The sequence below is a fragment of the Lathyrus oleraceus genome, chromosome 1 (genome assembly GCF_024323335.1).
Source record: "Lathyrus oleraceus cultivar Zhongwan6 chromosome 1, CAAS_Psat_ZW6_1.0, whole genome shotgun sequence".
NCBI classification, from domain to species: domain Eukaryota; kingdom Viridiplantae; phylum Streptophyta; class Magnoliopsida; order Fabales; family Fabaceae; genus Lathyrus; species Lathyrus oleraceus.
This window is the reverse complement of record NC_066579.1, coordinates 274,092,014-274,114,633: the sequence shown is the minus strand read 5'-3', so window position 1 is coordinate 274,114,633 and position 22,620 is coordinate 274,092,014. Positions and strand designations below refer to the sequence as shown.

Here is a 22,620-nt window from a genome sequence, read left to right as displayed (position 1 = left end):
TATCTTATGTTTATTGCAGGTATTTATTGATTAAAAGGTTTACCGCAAGCAAAATGGAAAATAGCAAAAAGGAAAGAAAAAAGAAAGAAAAAGAGAAGAAAATGAAGCTTTTATAGAGATAATGGGCCACCAAAGCAAATGGGCTTGTGGCGCCCATTATCTAGGGAGTGTGGCGCCCTCCACATTGGCCCAAGGAATAGGTGGCGCCCGTCACCAAGCCTTAAGAAGTGGTGTTCAGTTGCTATAAAGGTGGCGCTCGCCACTCATTCAAAGGCTAGGGTTGTGGCAACCGCCACAACCTAGTCTTCCATCTTTTTCTCCACCTTTTTAACCACGAACCCACATTGCTACAACTTAGGGATTGTGAAAAGTATATAAAAGAAGACCTCTCAGACTCGCACGTCTCTCTCTTCTTCCAATTTTCAAGCGACGATTATTTTTTCACATTTATTTTCCTTTAGTTTTCTAGCCAGTTTTCTTACTTTGTAAAAGTGATCATTTCTCCACATCGAGGACTATTGCGGTTTATTATTTACGCATTTGGGATTCAATTGTAAGGATTATTCATTGCCAAAACCTACCGGAATCATTTTAATCTAAGAACCAAGATTCAGTTCTAGTTCTTAATTCACAATCCAGGTTTTATTTTGATTACTGTTTTATATATTTATGCCTTATTGCATGTTTAATTTCTCAAATACCATGTCTGTTACCAGATCCATGTCCAGCTAAACCCTTAGGTATCAGTATGTAAAGACCGTTGAAACGACGAGATTCAATAAATAATTGGTGTTAGTTTTTATAAAACTTATTTTTCTGGTTTTAGTTTCTTATTTTAATCAAATTGTTTTCGTACGAGAGTACAAAACAAACAAAGGTTACGGTCAACAAGAACGAGAGTTTGAGATTTTAACCAGATAGCTTAAACTACGCATTAATCCTAAACACAACGAGAGCGCTTTTGGATTAATTAGACTTTATTCATATTCAAAAATTATTTTTTAAATTCAAAATGAGACCGCGAGAGCCAAGCATTCTGGTTTAAGAGTATGGCTAGAGTCAATAAAACGAGAGTGTGAGACTAAGTCCTTTTTATAAATAATTTCTACTGAAGAATATTTTCACAAATAAGATTACACCAACTATCTATCGAATCCCCTAAGTTTGATGCATTACATACCGATATCCCTTTATCATATATCTTTATTAATCTTCTATATACGTTATAGTTATTTCTCTTCATCCCTCCAATCTTAGAATGATCATCAGCCTTAAATTTACATAGTAACATTAGATAACGATACGTTCAATTATTAGTCCTTGTGGGTTCGATAATCTTTAAAACTACGCGATAGGACTGTGCACTTGCAGTCACGATTCCCATAGACTAACTAAGTCGCGATCAAGTTGTTGGCGCCGTTGCCGGGGCTAATTTAGTCGATACCGTAACTCCAGTGCTGCCCAGTATAGATTAAGGGACTCTTTTCTCTATTACTATGTATCACCCAAATTTTCTCTACGATTATCACTCTCAGTATTTTGAGGAATCGCAAGATTCCTATAAATCCAACCTGAAAATATTAATGGAGGATTTCATTGAGACGCCAACTCACTCTAGAATAGACTCTATGATGGAACACTTTGTGGCTACACAAACTCTTCAGAATGAAGAATTTAGAAAACAAAGTCTCCATACCAATTTAACCCTTACGCAACTGAACACTGTGGTCGAGTCCCTCGTCACTCACAACGAGGCATTGGAGACTCGAATCTCCCTGCTTGCGCAGACACCTCTAGGACCATTCCTGGAGAAACATGAGGATGTTGTAACAATCACCAGTGAAAGATCTACCGAAAATTCTAAGGAGAGTGATAATGAGGAGGATTCAGGTGAGAAAAGAGTAGAGATTGAGAAAGATCCACCGACACCACCCGAAAGGGAGGTTGTCGAAGAGGTAGAGAAGGAAGCATTATGTGTTGTTCCTCCTCCCTATAAATCACCAATTCCTTTCCCGCAAAGGTCTGTGGAAGTTAAGGTAGACCCTAAATTCGAAAGGTATGAGGAGCTATTGGAAAATATCCACACCAATGCACCTTTATTTGAGATCCTGAATAAGCAGAGAAAATTAGAAGACCATGAAACTAGGGAACTCATTAGTATTAAAAGGGGAAAGTTAGACTTTGAAGTGGTGGATGAAAAAATTGAACCCAAACATGAAAAGTTATCTCTCAGGATAGAGCCAGAACCACCATCACAAGTTCAGAAGGATAAACTACCTCGCTGAAGAAAAAGAAGAAAAGGTGACGGATATTAGAGAGGGATTGATAAGTGGCCATGGAAATCGAGGATAATTAAAAGTTTGACCGAGGATTCATCCTCGAAAGAACCACCATGAGTACTTACACTCCTGAGTCTCTGCGCTATCGACGTAAAACATAACGAATATTTCCAGTGTTATTAATGTCATTTTTTTTATCTATCCATTTTTTTTTCTTTCTTCCCTTTTAAAAAAAATCAATCGGTATTTTTCTTTATTAACCATTACAAACTTAATGCCTTTATCTACTTAAATTTATCTAGCTACTGACCATCACGATGCAACAAGTAGATTACATGGATATAGTCTTCAGAGGCAGAGCTCAAAGAAGAAGTTTTGAGGCTCTAGCTCGGAGAGAAATGACATTAACCATATACCCAGATGGACGTACTATGACCAAATTAGGTATAAGAGACAGTGTTATGTTCCTAATTAACCAACTAGGCTGGGACACCTTTGCTATCAAAAGAAAATTTAGTTCCTACAGTAGGTTGACTTTAGAATTCCTAAGCTCCCTAGTTTACTTGCCAAATCATGGTATGGGATTTAACAAAGGCCTCGTCACCTTTAGGTTGTTCGATAATGACTACCGCTACACCCATAGAGAAATAACTGAACTCCTAGGATTCCCTAATGGTCCTGATACCTTTACCATTACCCAGGAAGACAAGCTTATAGACATAGAATCAGATCACTTTTGGGGTAGCATCACAGGAAACGACCATCCTGAGCCGGATCTTATGCATTCCGAGAACATCCATAACCCTTCCATTCGTTACTTTCATAAGATCCTAGCTCACACCTTATTTGGAAAGGAACAGAACATAACCTTTGTGTCCAAAGACGAACTCTTCATAATGTATTGTGCATCACATGCCCGACCTGTTAACGCCACTACATTTATGATAGCTAATCTGTACCATGTGGCACAGCAGGACTATGGACCAATCTTAGTGGGAGGCTTAGTAACCATGATAGCAAATGCCATTGAACTGAGACATCCACTTATCAAGCTCACCCCTTTAGGTGGAATACAACCAATGAATATCGGCTTTTGCTTCATCACCGGGATCATTAGAAACCTAGGTCCATATGTGTTCGAATTTCTAATTAACAGCCAAATAGTACACATGTTTACCTTCCCAGATCCTAGGACGAGTGTACACGATAGGAACAACTGGCTCTATGATTTGGATGGACCACCAGATGCACCACCCTCTCCTCCAGAGACACCCCAAATCTATGATCACTATGACAATTATCTCTCTAACGCTGAATCACATGTCCCAGTTATACCTGCTGCACCTCTCACCGATCATGTTGTTACCATCGAAGCTGTTCAGACAAACGTCGCCAATCTGAGAGGCAAGTTGAGCACCCTGTGCATGTAATTCGACGATTTTATGGATGTAGTGACAGAGAACCTGGATCACATTTACCAACACTTCTACTCGTTCGCTCCTCCTACTAGCAGCCACCGTAATGGCTAATTTATGTGAATTACCGATTTACTTACTTTTATTTTATTTTCTTGTTTGGAATATTATTGTATTTGCTTTTACACATTGAGATTTATTTAATTACCTCATTCCTTTTTATTCCAATAGACAAATTATTTCATCTTTTCCCGTTTACTCCACTCTTTTATTCGTCAATTTTACGATTAAATTTCATTTCACTATATCATGTTTATTATTCCTATATACTATATATTATGTTGGTAAACTAAAATTCCATTGAAAATTATGGTCAAAGCACACATAAAGTCACACACATGGGGAAGACCACACTTCATGTGGCGCCTGCCACACACAGTTGTGGCGCCCATGTGAGGGTTGTGGCGCCCGTCACAGAGCCCATAATGGCGCCCACCACCAACATCAAAAGTGGCGCCAGCCACTACACAAGCTTGCACGCGCATGCTGTGTATTATTGACACATCAATTCACATAATGTTTGTGTCCCTTGCATGCGTGACAATGCCTTAAAGCCATTCAACCATTTTCAAAAATTCTTTGACCAAGGCATTGAAGACCGTAAATAAAATTTATTTCATCAATAAATTTCCAACCACCATCACCTCTATATAAACCACCAACATAACCTCACCAAACCACACCTCTCATAAGCATAATTCTCCTCCCTCTTTCTCTATTCTTACCAAATTACACAAGAAGTGTAAAATTCATCATGGAACAGATGAGGGAATATGAAATAGTATTCAAAAACGGTGAGCCAGGTGAGTTACATGAAGAGACGTACACGGCTCTAAGCGCAAGAAAGATCGAATCAACAAGGTATGCCGATGAACCCTGTTTATTTGTCTTAGGAATTTGAGATAGTGTTAACTATATGCTAGCCACTTTAAATTTAAATTATTTCCTATCTCTCAAGGACCCTGTCTATGCTCAATTAACACTAGAATTCCTAAGCTCTTTAATTTTTGGTCCCACACCTAACACAATCTGCTCTAGTGGGACTGTCCAGTTTCGTTTATTCAACGTCAAATATGCCCTTACATTTTCCCAACTAGCGGACCTGCTACATTTCCCCCATGGGGATGGCGTAGTAAGTGAGGTCCCAGATACTGAGGGTTGACAACGCGCCTTCCACCCATTTTGGAGGGTAATAACCGGTACAGTAACCCATATTTTTGAGGGAAACATAACCACTTTAATTCACAACCTGGCTATTCGATATTTTCGCCATATATTGGCGTCCACCATTTTTTCCCAAGCAAATTCTAACAAGGTGAACGAAAAATAACTCTTTCATTTGTTCGCCACATTTTTGCCACAAAAGGTGAATACCGTCCCTGTTATGCTATCTCACATGCAGGCCATTGTCAATGCGAAGCGAGGGCCGATTACTTTTGGAGGTTTAATAACCTCCGTAGTCATAGTCCTAGGACTCGAAGAGAAATTCTCCAGGTTAACCCCGCTCCCGCATGATGCCATTGACATTGACATGGCAAGGAGCATGAAACTAGTAAAACGAAGGAGTGACGGTAAATTTAATTTAATAATTGCAAATAATGTGTTACAAGATTTTATCCTCCTAAATCCAAACCGCACAGATGTGCGCAACCCAGATAATTATTGTTATACTAATGATCTGGTGCCTAACCAAGTCCTCGTGCACATTCTTGAGAATGTAGTTTTTGGCGGGGACATTGAGGAGGATCACATTCCGGAGCAAACTGCTCCCTCTACTGACCCACACACCACACACATGTGTTTTGAAAATGTTGCAGGTACATCCTCCAGTCAAATACCAAGAAGAAATATGGCACCAGCCACTCTTGAGGAGATCTATGTTGAACTACTGCGGCGTAGCAAATTAGACGCTCAACACGACCTACAAATCCAAAACACGGAAGCTTAGTAAACTGAAATGGTGCAAAACATGGAAACAATGGACGTGCACGTACACGTGGCAGAAGGCGCCAGTAGCATGATACCCAGGTTCTACCTTCCTTTCTTATCTTATGTCGTTGCATTGGGGACAATGCAAGGTTTAAGTATGGGGGAGGAAGCTTTACCGTTTTTTATTTACCGCTTTCTAGTTAGATTTAAATTATTATTATTTCCTTTAGTTATTTTATTTTTTGTTTGGTTATTTTAATTTTTGTTAAAGTGTTAGTCGAGTTAAATATCAATGTGCTGTCGAGTCTTTATGCGTGGTTTCCGTTATTTACTAATTCTCCTATTTGCTCAAGCCATACAAAAATTTTCACAAAAATCTAGACTTAGAGGTACAGTACACCTTTTGAAAATTCCAACCTATAAATCAAACAGAGGTTGAATTGTAGAGATTTGGAAAAACTTTATAAGATCGGTATCGTTTTAACACCTTAAATCTCCCAAGTATAAGATCGATTTGAGTACTTGTCATGCCATAACCTTAAATTCTATCCTTTAATATTTCCTTAAGTAGTTTATCTAGCAGTCAGCACCATCATAAGCACACACTACGCAAGTTAGGTGAAAAATGTATGAAAAATGTTGTTCCTTCTAAGTTAGGTGACCCTCACCCGGTCATTTAACCCAACGGTATAACCATCTGCAACTGTTATTTGAGCCAAAGTGCGAAAAAGAAAGAAAGAAATAATGATGAGATCATAGTCACTAACAGACTATCTTGCTATGAATGTGAAAGGATAACAAGCTTAATGTGATTGCGCCAGAATGAAAAAGGATAAAAAAGAAGGTTTAGTAAGGTAGGCTTAGGCATGACAAGATGGCTCAGATTGGTTTGTATAGGAGGGAGACTTATGGTTGCAACATTGCAACTATGTGTTCCAACGATACCCTTAGTGTGGAAGTGAGTACCTGTTAATACAATTTTGAACCAAAGTAAAGTTTATAGACTAGAATGAGTATCCGAATGCAACTGTGTTTTCTACAAGTCTTGATAATGTATGCTGCAAATATTTTACAAAACTTTTTATGTACGCGGCATTTGCTTGAGGACAAGCAAAGATTTAAGTATGGGGGAGTTTGATAAAGCGAAAACGTATCAAATTTTTGGCTCCATATGCATTTCTTTTTACTTGATTAACGCTTATTATTACGCAGTATCTTATGTTTATTGCAGGTATTTATCGATTAAAAGGTTTACCGCAAGCAAAACAGAAAATAGCAAAAAGGAAAGAAAAAGGAAAGGAAAAGAGAAGAAAATGAAGCTTTTATAGAGATAATGGGCCACCTAAGCAAATGGGCTTATGACGCCCATTATCTAGGGAATGTGGCGCCCGCCACATTAGCCCAAGGAATAGGTGGCGCCCGTCACCAAGCCTTAAGAAGTGGCGTTCAGTTGCTAGAAAAGTGGCGCTCGCCACTCATTCAAAGGCTAGGGTTGTGGCAACCACCACAACCTAGTCTTCCATCTTTTTCTCCATCTTTTTAGCCACGAATCTACCCACCTTGCTACAACTTAGGGATTGTGAAAAGTATATAAAAGGAGACCTCTCAGACTCGCACGTCTCTCTCTTCTTCTAGTTTTCAAGTGACGATTATTTTTTTAGCATTTATTTTCCTTTAGTTTACTAGGCAGTTTTCTTACTTTGTAAAAGTGATAGTTTCTCCACATCGGGGACTATTATGGTTTATTATTTACGCATTTGGGATTCAATTGTAAGGATTATTCATTGCCAAAGCCTGCAAGAATTATTTTAATCGAAGAATCAAGATTCAGTTCCAGTTCTTAATTCTCAATCCAGGTTTTATTTTGATTACTGTTTTATTTATTTATGCCTTATTGCATATTTAATTTCCCAAATACCATGTCTGTTACCGGATCCATGTCCGACTAAACCCTTAGGTATCGGTATATAAAGATCGTCGAAACGACGGGATTCAATAAATAATTGGTGTTAGTTTTTATAAAACTTAATTTTCCGGTTTTAGTTTCTTTTTTTATTTAAATCGTTTTCGTACGAGAGTACAAAACAAACAAAGGTTACGGTAAACAAGAACGAGAGTTTGAGATTTTAACCAGATAGCTGAAACTAGGCATTAATCCTAAACACAGCGGGAGTGTTTTAGGATTAATTTGACTTTATTCATATTCAAAAATTACTTTTTAAATTCAAAATGAGACCGCGAGAGCCAAGCATTCTGGTTTAAGAGTATGGCTAGAGTCAATAAAACGAGAGTGTGAGACTAAGTCCTTTTTATAAATAATTTCTACTGAAGAATATTTTGACAAATAAGATTACACCAACTATCTATCGAATCCCCGAAGTTTGATGCGTTACATACTGATATCCCTTTATCATATATCTTTATTAATCTTCTATATACGTTATAGTTATTTCTCTTCATCCGTCCAATCTTAGAACAATCATCAACCTTAGATTTACATAGTAACATTAGATAACAGTACGTTCGATTATCAGTCCTTGTGGGTTCGATAATCTTTAAAACTACGCGATAGGACTGTGCACTTGCAGTCACGATTCCCCTAGACTTACTATGTCGCGATCACTGTCCTAGAATGATGGAAGGAGGATGAAGTTGAAGCGAGAGTTGCAAATTTCTGTTAAATTTGAATGAATGTCATTCTGGGTCTTTCACACAAGTTTGCATTACTCACTTTAGCTTCATCCTCCTTATATTTTTCTTCTTAATAACACAAATCATTTGTGAACCACACTCATAGTATGAGGTTTCTTAAGTTAATATTTTTCATTCACCTTCCCTACTTACAAGTCAAAATGTATTAGTATGACGTTGTAATTATAAGAGATGTAGAAATTTCACTTCTATAATCGATAGACTTCAAAAATTTATAAACTAGCATAAAGTTCACTCATCTTAAGATATACATGTCATATTATCCTACAAACAACATGAAAGAAGCTATTGAAACATAAACAATGATACATAAATAACATAATTCACTTCTTAGGTTATACATTCACTCGTATTGTTTGTTACCACAGACCTCCAACTGTAACGAAATTCTTCTCCCAACCGTGATGTTAGGTAGTGTTCGTAGTAGTGTTCGTAAATAAAAATAGAGTTTGAAAACAGAAATATGAGTTAGGTTTAGAACAAGAGGGAAAAATGTGGTGTTTTATATATAAAATTGGACAACATTTTTCCATTGGTTTTACAAACTGAACAAGTGGAAAGTAAAATAAAAATGTAATTTGTCTTTTTCATTATAAATAAAAACCAAAAATTTATGTGTGGGAAATCCAAACTTATTCCTCCGATTTTTTTTCTTCTGCATTTTACTCCGACTGAATAGGTGATTTATATTTAATTAATAATTAAAATTAAATTTAGACAATTTATCAAATAAAATTTAATTCAATTGATTATATCATGGAAGTAAAAAATTTTAGGTGTTATAGATAACTTATGTGAAAGGAAACTAAATGCAATTATTATAATTTAGTTGAGTTATGAACCCATACACAATCAAGAATTATGAAATTTTAATGGGAGATGAACTTGATTCATACAATTTTGACCAAGGTTACAAATCCTAACACTTTCACTTTAGTAACCCATGCAGAGAACCTTTTAATTCTTCCAACAATTTTATGCTGCTAAACTGAAATTTATAAATTTACAAACACAAAAAAAATATTAATTGCAATCAAAATAATATTTCAACTCAAATATATATACAAGCATATAAGGCACATTTTCTTTGTCTTGCGTAGCATCATAAAGATGGAGAATTAATAGACACCAAAATAGCTAACAAGAACAGAGACGTCACATGTTCAAATAAAAAAAGTGAGGTTTCTCACTAGTTATGCCTCTACTTATATGTTTTGGAAGCATTGCATTAATATAAATTAAGAGAGGAATACCTGAATCAAAGAGAACAATAGATAGTGGTGCAAATCGTGAGTTGAAAAGAAAAGCATGACTCAAACGAGGTTTAGAGAGATATGCCATTAGGAATTATTCAGAACAAAATCAAAGGAAAACTCGTTAACATGAGAATCTTAGATAGACTATTCTAGAACGAGGGAAGATTCTTAGGTTCTGCAATTTTGAGATTTGGTGATAAAGTGGTGAAATCAGAACAATGAGAAACCGGATTGAAAACAAAGGTGGAGACCTCTAATTTATTTACGTTTGAATTAGTTTTGGAATTTTTTTAAAAGATTTTTTTTGGTTGGAGGGTAGTTTTGGAGTATTCCATATTTTTAGTTTTTATTAAATTTGGAAAATAGAATTTGAATGTATTATTAATCGTAAAACTATATTAACGTGGTTCTTTTAGTTGATTTGATTTTTTTTTATGTTTAATTTTTTATAATCCATGAACATGGCTCAATCCCTCTTCCTAACATTTTTATGTTTTCTTTAAACAAACAAAATCAATATTTCCAAAAAAAAAAAATTTAAAAATTTATTGAACATTATCCGAACAGAATCTTGATTTTTTTCAACAACCACTCATATCTATTTGTATTCTTTTATAATTTTAAATTTAAGAAGTTTTGCGATTTTTTTAAGAAATTCAAATATTTACCAAGAGCGTGAATAAAAATATATATTTTTTAAATTATAATCTTAAGAAGTTCATTCTAAAAAACATAATTTAAATAGTTTTCTAAATTTTTGAATTTACAAATGCTTAGAAATAAAATAAAACTCTTAATAGATGATTTCTGATATAAAAATAATTTTTTAACTAAACTCTTGATAGAGATTTAAAACTCTTTATATGTACAAATTTATTAAAGTAGACTTCAAATTGGATTTTTTTTAATTCTCATATAAGAGGGGTTACCAACCCCACTAATAAAATGGAGATAATATAAATATGATTCCAGAGGTCGAATATGATTGTGGCAATATAATTATTCTATTAATTTGTTCTTGAGCTCAAGCCACTATCGTAAGTGAATATTAGGAGTTGGAAAAGAAAGAAGATAAAGGAGATGGCTTAAAGCTCAACTCATCATAATTGAATAATTGAAGACACAAAATGACCTTAAAATAGTGAATATATATAGAGATGTAATATGTGAAGCTTAAATATATATATATAGGTACACAAAGGAAGAGAGCATATGTATGTAGACATATTAAGTGATATTAGACATATGATAAGAAGACTCCATATATGTAGACTTATATTGTGAAATTGAGATATGTTAGACACATCACGTGAAGAGTCCATCTAGGTAGATTTATAATGTGAAATGAGTATATGTGTAGCTACATATAATGTGAAGAGTGCATATAAGTAGATGGATCATGTGAAATTTTCATATCATGTAAAGTGTTCATATATGTAGACGCAACATGTGAAATTTTCATATCATTTGAAGAGCGCATATATGAAGACGTATCATCTGAAATTTTCGTGAAGAGTGCAATCAATCATGTGAAATGTGAAGAGTGCATATGTCTTACCATACTATGTGAAATTTTCATGTCGTGTGAAGAGTACATTTGAATAGACTTATTTGAAATTTGTGTATGTGGAGTTAAAAATCATTGTGAGCAATTATATGGTACTTGTTGTGCCTACCGAACATGCGCGACACACCGGAACCACTCACACTTAGGATGATTTGTGGTCAAATTGACAAGATAATAGTTGTGTAATAAATATTAATTCTTTATTTTAAGCATGTATGTGGAGCTGCAAAATTCTACTAAGTCAAAGCAAAATGTATACAACAAAGTTGAATCTTCATGTATTCAACAATAAGTCGAATACGATAAATAGTAGTTGAAGTTGGGTGTCACTGTTAAAAAAACATATTTAATCTTGCAAGCAAAATGCATTTAATCTCAATTACATAATCGAAGTGACGAAGTGCGTCATAAAAATTGAAAATTTTACCTCTCGGTTTTAAAAAAAAACGACAAGTACACTACTATAAAATAGACCTTTCGTAACACTTAACTACAACGGCCTGTATTAACGGTTGTAATACCTCAATTGTTGACGCGCTTTTTTATTTATATTTACGAAAATACATTGCAGTACAGTCAAATTAATAAACCGTGATTATACATTTATGGAGTGACAGAGTTTGAATCTCAACTCCAACAATTTTCTACTTTTTCATTACAATTGATATCGTCCTTATAGTTATAATATATACATTAAAATTTAAATACCTATCACCAAGGTTGATAGTGAGAGCAGTTGTGAAAGTCATTATATTTCATCGCGGTTTTTTAACACAACCGTGGTGAAATTGTTTACTTATTTATAATATAAGCAAGTTACCTTTCGACAATATCGTCATATCTATCACAGCAAAACCCCAACACACATTTTCTCTCTTCTTCGTCATTAACTCTCACTTCATACATAAAGGTATTCTTCTTTTTCCTTGTTCGAGGGTATATGTTTTATTTTTGTATGTTGTTGTTATATTTTCCGATTTTAGATCCTTCTCTCATCATGAATAGTGGGAGCAACAAACTTATCCATGATATTCAGGTTACAAAAGAGGTTATTGATATGGTGGAGTTATGGTTGAACAAAACCAAGGAAGTTTAATATGTTAGGGAACACATTACTGTTGTTGTTGACATGTTTTTGATTTGTTCTAGGTAGTTGTTGTTAACATGTTGCTTTTTTTCGTGTCATGATTCACTTTTTTTTTGGGTTAACAATGTATTGTTGGTTGTTGTTGGTTGTTATGTTACAATGTTAATGGTAGTTATGTTGTGGTTTTTGTGGTTATTGTTGTTTGTTATGTTATAGTGTACTACTTATTTATGTTAGCATGCCACTTTTTGTTGTGGTATGAATTACTTCCCTAATGCTTTGTTGTTGCTTATTATGTTATAATATTAATACTAGTTTATGTTCTCTAAAAAGGTTAACTCATATTACTATGGAGAAACAATACAAGAAGTATTAATCAATTTTGGAAGCTTCTTCCTCCTTGTACTCTTTCTTCACGGCAACACAAAGTAGATCAACTTTAGATCATTCCACGAATCTTTTCAATAAAAAGATATGTTGTTACCGTTTTGTTGATGTATATGTTGTTGTTGAATTTATTATAATATATGTAGATTGTTTGTTTCACTCACCCTTCGTTGAACATGCATTCGTTTGAAGTGATTTAGAAAATAATAATCTAAAAATTAAGTTATATTAGAAATGCAACTTAGATCAAACATAATTTTTTAATTGCATCCATCTCATATTTCATTGATCTATATCGCTCTTTAACACGTAGAACTTGGCTTGTTGTCCCAAATTCTTCAAAGCAACGATTCATTCTCTATTAATTTATATTGCAAAACATCAAATGTATTGAGAAATTGGATCATATTCATCGTTGCCATCATAATAATCTTCATCATTGATTAAAGTAATGATGATGAAAGCGATGCAGATGATCCCAAAAATTAGTCAACATATTGATGCTTTGCAAAATAAACTAGGAATGAATCGTTGCTTTGAAGAATTTGAGGCATTGAATGAAATACGACATGTTAAAAAGCAAGATATGAATTATGCTATGAATGCAATTTGAAAAACAGTGGTTCATTTAAGTTGTTTTTCAAGAATAATTTAATTTTTCAAATTATTATACTCTGCATAAAGTTTTATGGTTGTATATGTTTAGTGAGGTGTAAGGAAAAAATAAATAATCTACATATTTTATAATAAACTCATCGTACTTTTCACAAGGATTATATTCTGTAACCGTCGTGAAATGTTAGTTATTTCTAAATAACTTGTTGCAGCGGTTAGATTTCGAACTCATTACCTTAATATATATCACAATGGTTATTTAATATAACCGTTGTGATAGGTAACACACTACCTTACTTATAACAACTGCCACATGCCCGTTGTGGAAGCTACCATACATACAATCACACGCTACCTAACAACGAACGTGAAACTTACATTATATGTGTTTCATAACCGTCATTATATGTGTTTTCCGTAGTAGTGGTATGTGAAAAACTCACGTGCTCGATACCCAGGGAAGACCTTTACGGAATTCTGAAATGGCGAAAACACATCTCCCATTGGTTTTGTAATTTCTCCGCCGAATATACCATACTTTCACCTCGGTTATCTCATAAAACCGAGGGGTAAAACAAATTTTGAGTTTATTAAATCTAATATGAATTGCTCATTTCACTAAACCCTATACTAAACATATAACTTCTAAAAATTGGTTAGGAAAATAATTATATGAACAATTGTGTTATATTTGAAGAACAAATTACATTGATTATGATTTTGAAACATTCTGCAACTCATCATCCTTCTCACGTTATTTTATGATTAAAATCTCTCCAATGTTTCAAGTTCTTTATTCAACACTTCATTTTCTACTAATTCATTATTGAAAGCATAAAATTTGATGCTTTGAAAAATAAACAAATATAGAAGAATGCTTAGCAAAAACTAAAAATATTGGAGATATTTTAATAATAAAACAACGTGAGATGAGTGATAAGTTACAGAATGTTAGAAAATTATTAATCAGTGTAAGATAAGTTTTAGATACAGCATAATTTTGCATATGATTATTTTCAAAATCAATTTACTAGGTTATATGTTAATAGAGGGGTTAGTGAAATAAACTGTCGGCATTAGATATAATAAACTCAACTAGACGGAACAAGATGAGAGTTGCACAAAGAATCACAAAAAACATAATCTCAATATCAATATCAACAACAAAAACAACAAGGAAACAACAACATCAAGAACAACAACGTCAATAAATAACAATAATATCAATAAAAAATACGTCAATAAACAACCTCTAGGGTTTCGGTTCTCAATAACAAGAACAACAACATCGACAAAAACAATATCAATAACAACAACAAAAACTCTAGGGTTTCGGTTCTCAATAATAACAATAATAACAATAACAATATGTCAAAAATATTAGTACTAGTGTTAACATACTAGATCTCTGAAGAAGAAGTAAAAGAAAATGATTTAGATGTCTGAAAAAGAAAAGAGAGCTTTAAACACATAACATATTCGTATTGAAGATGTCATGTGTTTTTGGCTCTCGTTGGTTAGGCCTCTTCGTTAGGGTTCTCTTTGTGTTGTTTAGACAAATGAAACTGAACGCTACAAGGTAAAGCTATATATTAGAGAAACATATTCACTATGGTTGGTAAGAAGACCGAGGTGAAAAATACTGTACTCTTATATTAAAAATAAAATATTCTAGAATATGTCAGTTTTAATTAGATAAAAACATAAACTGAGGCTGTTGGGATTCAAAGCATGTACAATGAATAGGTTTATCCTTCAGTTTTCCAAATAACCGACATAATATATTGTATATTTTTTATTTAAAAAAATAGGGTGCGTCTAGGTATTTGACCTTGGTTTTTCAATACGTGAGGTGTAATCGTCGTCATGAAATGTATTATTTGTAGTACTGTGTATTCATTACGTGTGTACAGGTATTTGACCTTAGTTTTAAATACTTGAGGTGAAATCATTGTCATGAAATGTATTATTTGTAGTGGTGTGTATTCAGTATGTAGTCGAATGCAATTTGTATTAAGTTGAAGTTAAAGTGTTGAATGCATGTTGTAATAAATCGAAGGGAGTTTTTTTGAGATCTCTTGATGTGCAAGTAATTTCATTATAAATAGGGAGAGTATTTGCACTTGTAAGATAATTCAATACATTCTTCTTCTCTTCTCTCAAAAAATTAATCTTCTCTCTCTTCTCTTTTCTCTTATATTTTTCCTCTTTTCAAATCTTTCTGTGAGGAAATTGTCTTGCAACTAATGCGTGGTTGAATCACTGGAGTGAAAAGTGAAGAACGATAATCTTGGATAAATTAAGAAACATATTGAATCTTGTTCTATCAAGATCGATTCCAACATATAGTATCTAGAGTACTGGCTGCGATTCTTAGGAAGCATAAAGTTGTCATTCCTATATTTTCACTTTGGATTGGCTGTATTTTAGAAAAATAATAACTTGGAGAAGTGTTCGAGTATTCAAGATTGGTGTTGCTTGCTAAATCTGTATGAAGTTGCAGAAATGACACATGTTGGGCGTGATGCTCCAACATGTTGGTATGACATATCGGCCTTGTGTAACACGCGCCAGAATGTTGCATTTTGATTCTGTTATGCAGAAGATTTGTTAAATATTTTATTTTTATTGATTTAACAATATGATTTGGTGATTTATTTTCAGCTAGATGGAGTTTAGTTTAGATTTAAATGAAGATTTTAATTTTAATTTAAATTAAAACAAATAATATCTTGTTGGAGATGTATTTTTCTCCATCATTTTTTGACATTATGGTTCACTTACTTGTTCGTTTAGTTAGAGAAATCAGATTTTGTGGTCCAATTTATTTAAGGTGGATGTATCCTACAGAGCAATACATGAAGGTGTTTAAAGGATATACAAAGAATCATCACTAACCAAAAGCTTTGATCGTTGAAAGGTACATCATAGAAAAAGTTGTTGAACTTTGTTCAAATTATTTGTCAGAAACAGAGTCTATTGGAATTCCAAAGTCTCGTCATGCTGTCAAATTTGAAGATAGAGGTACTAAAGGTTTAAATGTTAACTCAATGGATCGGGATGTAGTACTTGAAGCATATTTCAATGTATTGAATAATCTTAGTATAGTTGAATCTTACATAGCTACTCAAAAAACAGTTATAAAGAAAAATATCCCCGAATGAAGGACAAGTGGTTATTCACACGACATAACAAGAAATTCATAAGTTGGTTTAATAAGAGGATTTATAATGATTATGGTGCATCAGAGACAATTAAATGGTTGTTGTACATGCCAAAATTTACTATGATAACTTGGACAACATACGACATTTCTAATTATTCCTTTTATACAAAAGAAAAATATGATCGTAGTACAATAAAAAATAGTGGGGTTATGGTTGAGGCTGAATCCATGTATTTCTCCAATTTGAAAGATAAGAATCCTATTTTGACAACCACCACATTTTATGGTGTCATTGAGGAGATTTTGGAGATTGATTATGTTATTTTCAAAGTGTTTTTATTTTAATGCAAGTGGGTTCCCAATAAAAATGGTGTACAAACTGATAAGTTAGGATTCACACGGGTTGACCTTGGCAAGGTAACTTATAACACCGAACCATTCATCATGGCTACTCAAACAAAACAAGTTTTTTATGCGACAGATCTTGCGGACGTATCGAGAAGATGGTCAATTATTCTCAAAGAAAAACACATTCTTCATAGTGATGATGAATGGTTTGATATCCCTTCGACTCTTTTTTATGCAACACAAGTGCCCACTTCATATGAAGAAGTTGATAGATATGGTGTACATATTATTCATAACAACCATCAAGAAGACATATGGGAAAAATAACAAGTAAGTATTTTATATTATTTGTTCATAATTTATTGTATGTTATAATTTCTAATGATGTTATTTTCTAAAAACCATTATTATTTGAAATTATAGGTGTATAAAGTCAAGACACCAAGAAACAAGACACCAAGACAACAAGATAGTATTATTTGATGTAATGATGTGTACATTGTAGGTTGTTTTGTGCTATTTTAGTTTTGATGTAATATACAAATTTTAGTTCCTAATGGAATTGTATCCTTGATGTAATACAATATTTAGTCTAATTCAATTCACAAATGGGTGTATTGTTGTTTCTGGTCTGAAACGATTCAAAAATATTTAGGTTAAAAATTTGGAAATACAGTAAAATTGAAAAATATATATTAAAAAAACAAATAATACCACAACGATTTTTAATTCAATCATTGTTATAAGTAGAGCGGTGTTTAGAATAATAAAACGCAAGAATGACGTTGATGAGATTCGAGCCCAGGACCTATAAATTATTTCACAACGGTTGTTTTCTTTACCCGCTGTTACAAGTAGGACACTACCTAACTTATAACCACAGTTACTCAACCATTGTAGAAACCAACACACATACAATCACACGCTACCTAAAAACGAACGTGAAACCGTCATCATATGTGTTTTGTAAGCTTCACTATATGTGTTTTCTGTAGTAGTGCTCTAAATAGAAAGTCATTGGGTAGGGTTAGGAAGAGGAATTGAACAAATAGTGTTTCTTGTTGCTTGTAAGTCTAAATGTACTAAACTACTAATAATGAATTTCCTTTCTTGGGTTATGGAGTCGGCCCCCTAGATGTCGGTGTAGTTTCACCAAAATAAGTAAACAATTGATTGTGTTCTTTATTTCTTTTATGATCTATCATCTATTACTGGTTTGTGTTACGGTCTGGCGTATCTTTTCAAACCTGTTGTCAAAGCATTGAGTTCGACATATGTCCCTGTAAGACCCTAATTTTGGCCCTAAGATCCTTCATGGCATCATAACATTTCATTTACGTTGCCTCAAGGATCATAAGCATCTTGGCTCCTTCCCTTTGGGTGGGATCCCCCTTGTAAGTAGTTTGAGATCACCAAGCATGCTTCAATTGTATATCATTGCTTTTCTCATTTTATTTACTAACCAAAAACACAAAAATATGTCACTAACATTTCTTGTTTGTAGCTTGAGCAATCACAAGGTCTAAAATCTTCTAGGAGATCCTTTGTGTAATGATATGGTCAAGAGAAGATGAAAGCAAGCATGGTAATGGTTCCAAAAGCTCTCATCCATCAAATATGCCTCCCAAGTATCTCAATGAATCATTTTGATCAAAGCAAGTCAAGGGGTTTGAGGTTTGTTTCCCAAGGAAACCCTAATTCATCTGATCATCAACAATGCCTTGCTCATGAAGCAACCTCCACCCATGGTCAAATAAAATCAAGGGAAGTTCTTTAATTCATCATTTCATGCATATTTGAACTTATTTTAGTGCCCTCAATCATCAATTCATCAAGATATGAGTTGTGGACTTGAGAAGTTGATCAGTCAATTCATCTGACTATTTTGAAATACACTGAGACCTAACTTTTTATGTGTTGGTCAAAGGGAGATGACCAAAAAAGCAAAAATGTTCTTAGGGACCATATGAACACTTTCATGTTCATCAAAATTTGATTTGAAGCTTGGAAGGTAATCATCCATTCCAAGACATTATAGGTCATTTTGACTGAACCCTAATTTTGGGTCAACTTCCCAAGAACATAACTCATTCATTTTTCATGATTTTGAGGTGAGAATTAATGCATTGGAAATCTTATTGTGTCTACTTAAAATGTTATGTTGAGAAAAATTGCAAAATCTCAAAAGCAATACATGTGATAATGCAAAACATTATAGGTCACTTTGGGCCAAATGGATTGAAATGTGAAAAAGTCCAACTTCCAGTGCCCATAATTTCTTCATTAAAAATCCAAATGATGCAAAATTTAAGTCCAAATTGATTTTCTTGAAAAGATATACAACTTTGATGTTGAAGATTTTATTATTTGGAGCTTGCATCATTGAGACAGAAGGGCTTGATCATTGGCCAAATTTGGAAACTTCATATATGCATGTTTTGCACCCTACACTTCAAGCTCAAATTTCACTAATTTCCAAGGCCCAATTGGAGTTTTGATCAACATAGCATTTGTTCCTTATGCAACAAGCTTTCTAACCATTACTCATAAGGTTGCATTTGGAGTTTGGAAGCATCATTTTCGAAGACATGAAGAATTAAGTGCATTTTGTGAAAGCTATTCCAATTGCCATGCATGAGCTGATTACATCAAATGTACACGTCCATTTGCCTTTCACATGAACTCAGCAAGTTGTTTCAGCCTTCATTGGGCCTTCCACATGCTCACACATGCCCATGCAATTCAAAATCCATTTGCCATGCACACGAGTTAGCTCATGCATTCAGCTCTCTCCATCTATAAATACCATGCCTTGCCTTCACAATTCTTCAACCTAATGGCGCCTAAATCCCTGCTGAATTGAATCCCCACCCATACCAAAGGAACAAACTTAATTTTTCTCCAAAATTTCAGATCTGAAATTCAATTGCATTTGGTTGAATTTTAAGATCTAAAGTTCCTAGACCTTCTTCATTTGATCCATTGAAGCTTTTGTTTGCAAAAGGAACAAAAGAGAGTGACTCAATTCTTCACAATCCAAAGGTTTTGCTCGACTGAAATTTGCTTCGAATCTCATCATACTTTGCTCCATTTGCCTTGATCTTGTGTTTTCTGAAGTCCTCTCTATAGAGCCATCATTATTGTGAGCTTAATTGTTGAAATCGAACAAGTTCAGTTGAACACCACCAAACTTCCATCTCTGATTTCTCTCTTAATAGGAATCTAGAGTGGAATTGGGTGGCATAGGAGTGATGTACATCACTTCACCTTTTGAATGGTGGCTGGATCGTGCATTTTAGTTAACATTTGAATCTCTGCATTTTTGGACTCTCACCGGAGCTTGCCGGAGAAGACGGTGGCGCTGGCCACCGTCTGGTTTCCAGATTAGATATGGACCGTCCCTTTCCATTGCCAGACCTAATCTCAGCAGTCCATTGTTATGACTTTTTATTAAACCGCGTGTGGATGCATTGACTTGGATGTATTGTGGAATTGCGCTGAGGGCCATGTGATGTGCCAGCTCAATTAATGAGCCATCATCCAACGCCTCTCCTTTTTTCTAATTTTCATTTTCTGATTTTTATTTTCTTTTATTTCTTTTAATTCCATTTTATTTCTAAAATCCACATCTCTTTTATTATTGGTCCAAAAATTATGGGACCAATTGCATTATTTCTCTTTTAATTTCTAGTTTCTAAAAATGATTTTTAATATTTTTTATTTTATCATTTTCTATTTTTTAATAATTTTCTCCTTTCTTGTTATTTTTAATTCATTTTAAATAGTTTTTGATATTCAAAAAATAGAAAAATATTTTCTCAACCTCTTTGAATGATGATAGATCTATGAAAAATATTCTCATCAATTTATTAATTGATTTGAGATTTATTTGAGATTTTAGTTCAATTAGGTTATTTTTATTCATTTTTAATTTATTAAAAATAGTTTCTGACTTTTAAAAATGCTGAAATTTTTTGTCAAGCTTTGTTTGATCTTGCTGAACTTGGGGTAGTTCACTTGGACTTTTCAAAGTTGATTTGAAGTGAATTTGAAGTTTGACCTTTCTTTAATATTTTAATTCAAGTTTTATTTTAAATATTAAAAAATGCCAAAAATATTTTGTTTATTTCTTGACTTCCAATCTTTATTTTGCTTCTCTTTTCTATTGTTTGACCTTGATCTTCCCTATCTTTGGTCAACATTTGTTGATTGGTACATTCCATTTCATTTAATGCACTTTAATTCTTCATGTATATTCTTCATCATCATCTTCTTCTTCTTCTTTTTTTGATCAACGAGTTAAAGGTTGATAGTTAGCATTGATTAGGGAAGTTTAATCTTCCTTGATTCAAATCTAATTCATCTTAATCAAATGATCAAGTGAATGACTTTGCATTAAGGATATATTTCTTTCTAAATCATGCAAAGGACTTAAACCAATACAAGATCATTTCTCATCTTCTTTTTGGCATGGCAAGTTGTTGGAGTTTGATTCACTAATCAAGACCTCTAACTTGTGTTGTTGCCTAAATTATTATTGACCGGTCTCAGATAGTTGTGACTTCTACGTAAGTCCAATTACGATTGCTTAACATAGCGCTAAATTGCCTTATGGCACACAATTACTATTCTTGTACATATTATTCATTTGCTTTTGCTCTTTGCTCACTTGAGCACATGTTTATGCTAATGCAATTTGCCTTTTGCTCACTTGAGCACATAATTGTGTACATATTATTGTGCTTGTGTTTTGTTTTGATTGTTATGGACCAAATGCAAAGAAATGGACAAATGGACTTAGTTTCTAGGACTTTCCCTATGCAAATTGGAGTAAAAGGACCTTAATGTTGAAGATGGATTAGAAGGACCAAACCTCTAAACTCACTCTTGTCCATTCTTGATTTACTTCTTTGAACTTTTGATGTGTGTGTTCTTGTGCTAGGGAATCCTATGAGAGCTCAAATTGAAGAACCATTGCCATGTTCATCCAAAGTGAAAGATACAAGATACATTGAGGATCTCTTAAGAGGCTTGTTTGATTGTTGCTTGAGCTTACTATTATTTTGCTTGCATATTCCAAAGGATGGGAGCTACTTGGATCATCAATATGATCTCAAGAGAGGAACTCCATTTGTGGTCTTGTTTCTTATCTCTTATTGTATGATTAGGACTTTAGCCATTCTTCTTCTTCCCTCCACTCTAACCCAAGCCAAAACTTTTGTGCAAACATTTAACACTTGTTTTCAAACATTAGAAACCTAAGCCTTATGCTTTTGATTTTCAAACTTTCTTTTCATAACAATTATTTTGAATTGAACTTTTAAATCAACTTTGACCATATTTTGTAAATACTTTTCATTGGTAAATATAACCCATTGAAATGTCTTTTTGTGGTTTCAATGGCCATTTTCTTATCAAAACTTTTCATAACCTTTAGCTATTAGGTTTGAGTTATCCTTGAGGTAGATGTAATACTCACCTATATCCTTAGTGATGGACAATGAGTCTTCCATGCTTATTATAGGGTTAACCCCTCACTAGGATGTTGAAGCTATCCTCACATGGTTGATGTGTGGTTTTAGGTTGAATTTTCTCCCTTGGATAACAAAAGACCTTAAGGCTTTTGGACCAATCAATTCACCAACTCATTTTAAGATTTTTACCCCGAACTACGAGGTTTTGATCCTAATCTTTTTTTAAGATGGTACGTAGGCAATAGGTTCATCCATCCAAACAAAAATGTAAATAACTTGTACATTCTCTTCTCATCTCTTCAATCATGTTTGCACAAATAAATTT

At 33.7% G+C, this 22,620-nt stretch overlaps 1 protein-coding gene across 1 annotated transcript; it reads left to right on the top strand.

Moving 5' to 3' along the window:
- The first annotated feature begins 1,583 nt into the window (after window positions 1-1,583).
- On the top strand, window positions 1,584-2,285 carry LOC127103117 (uncharacterized). The gene has a single exon (XM_051040406.1). It carries the CDS (start codon window positions 1,584-1,586, stop codon window positions 2,283-2,285), a length of 702 nt encoding a protein of 233 aa, XP_050896363.1.
- Window positions 2,286-22,620: the final 20,335 nt, after the last annotated feature.

Coding starts and splice junctions, on each gene's coding strand:
- LOC127103117 (XM_051040406.1), top strand. CDS start 1,584: ATGGAGGATTTCATTGAGACGCCAACTCACTCTAGAATAGACTCTATG.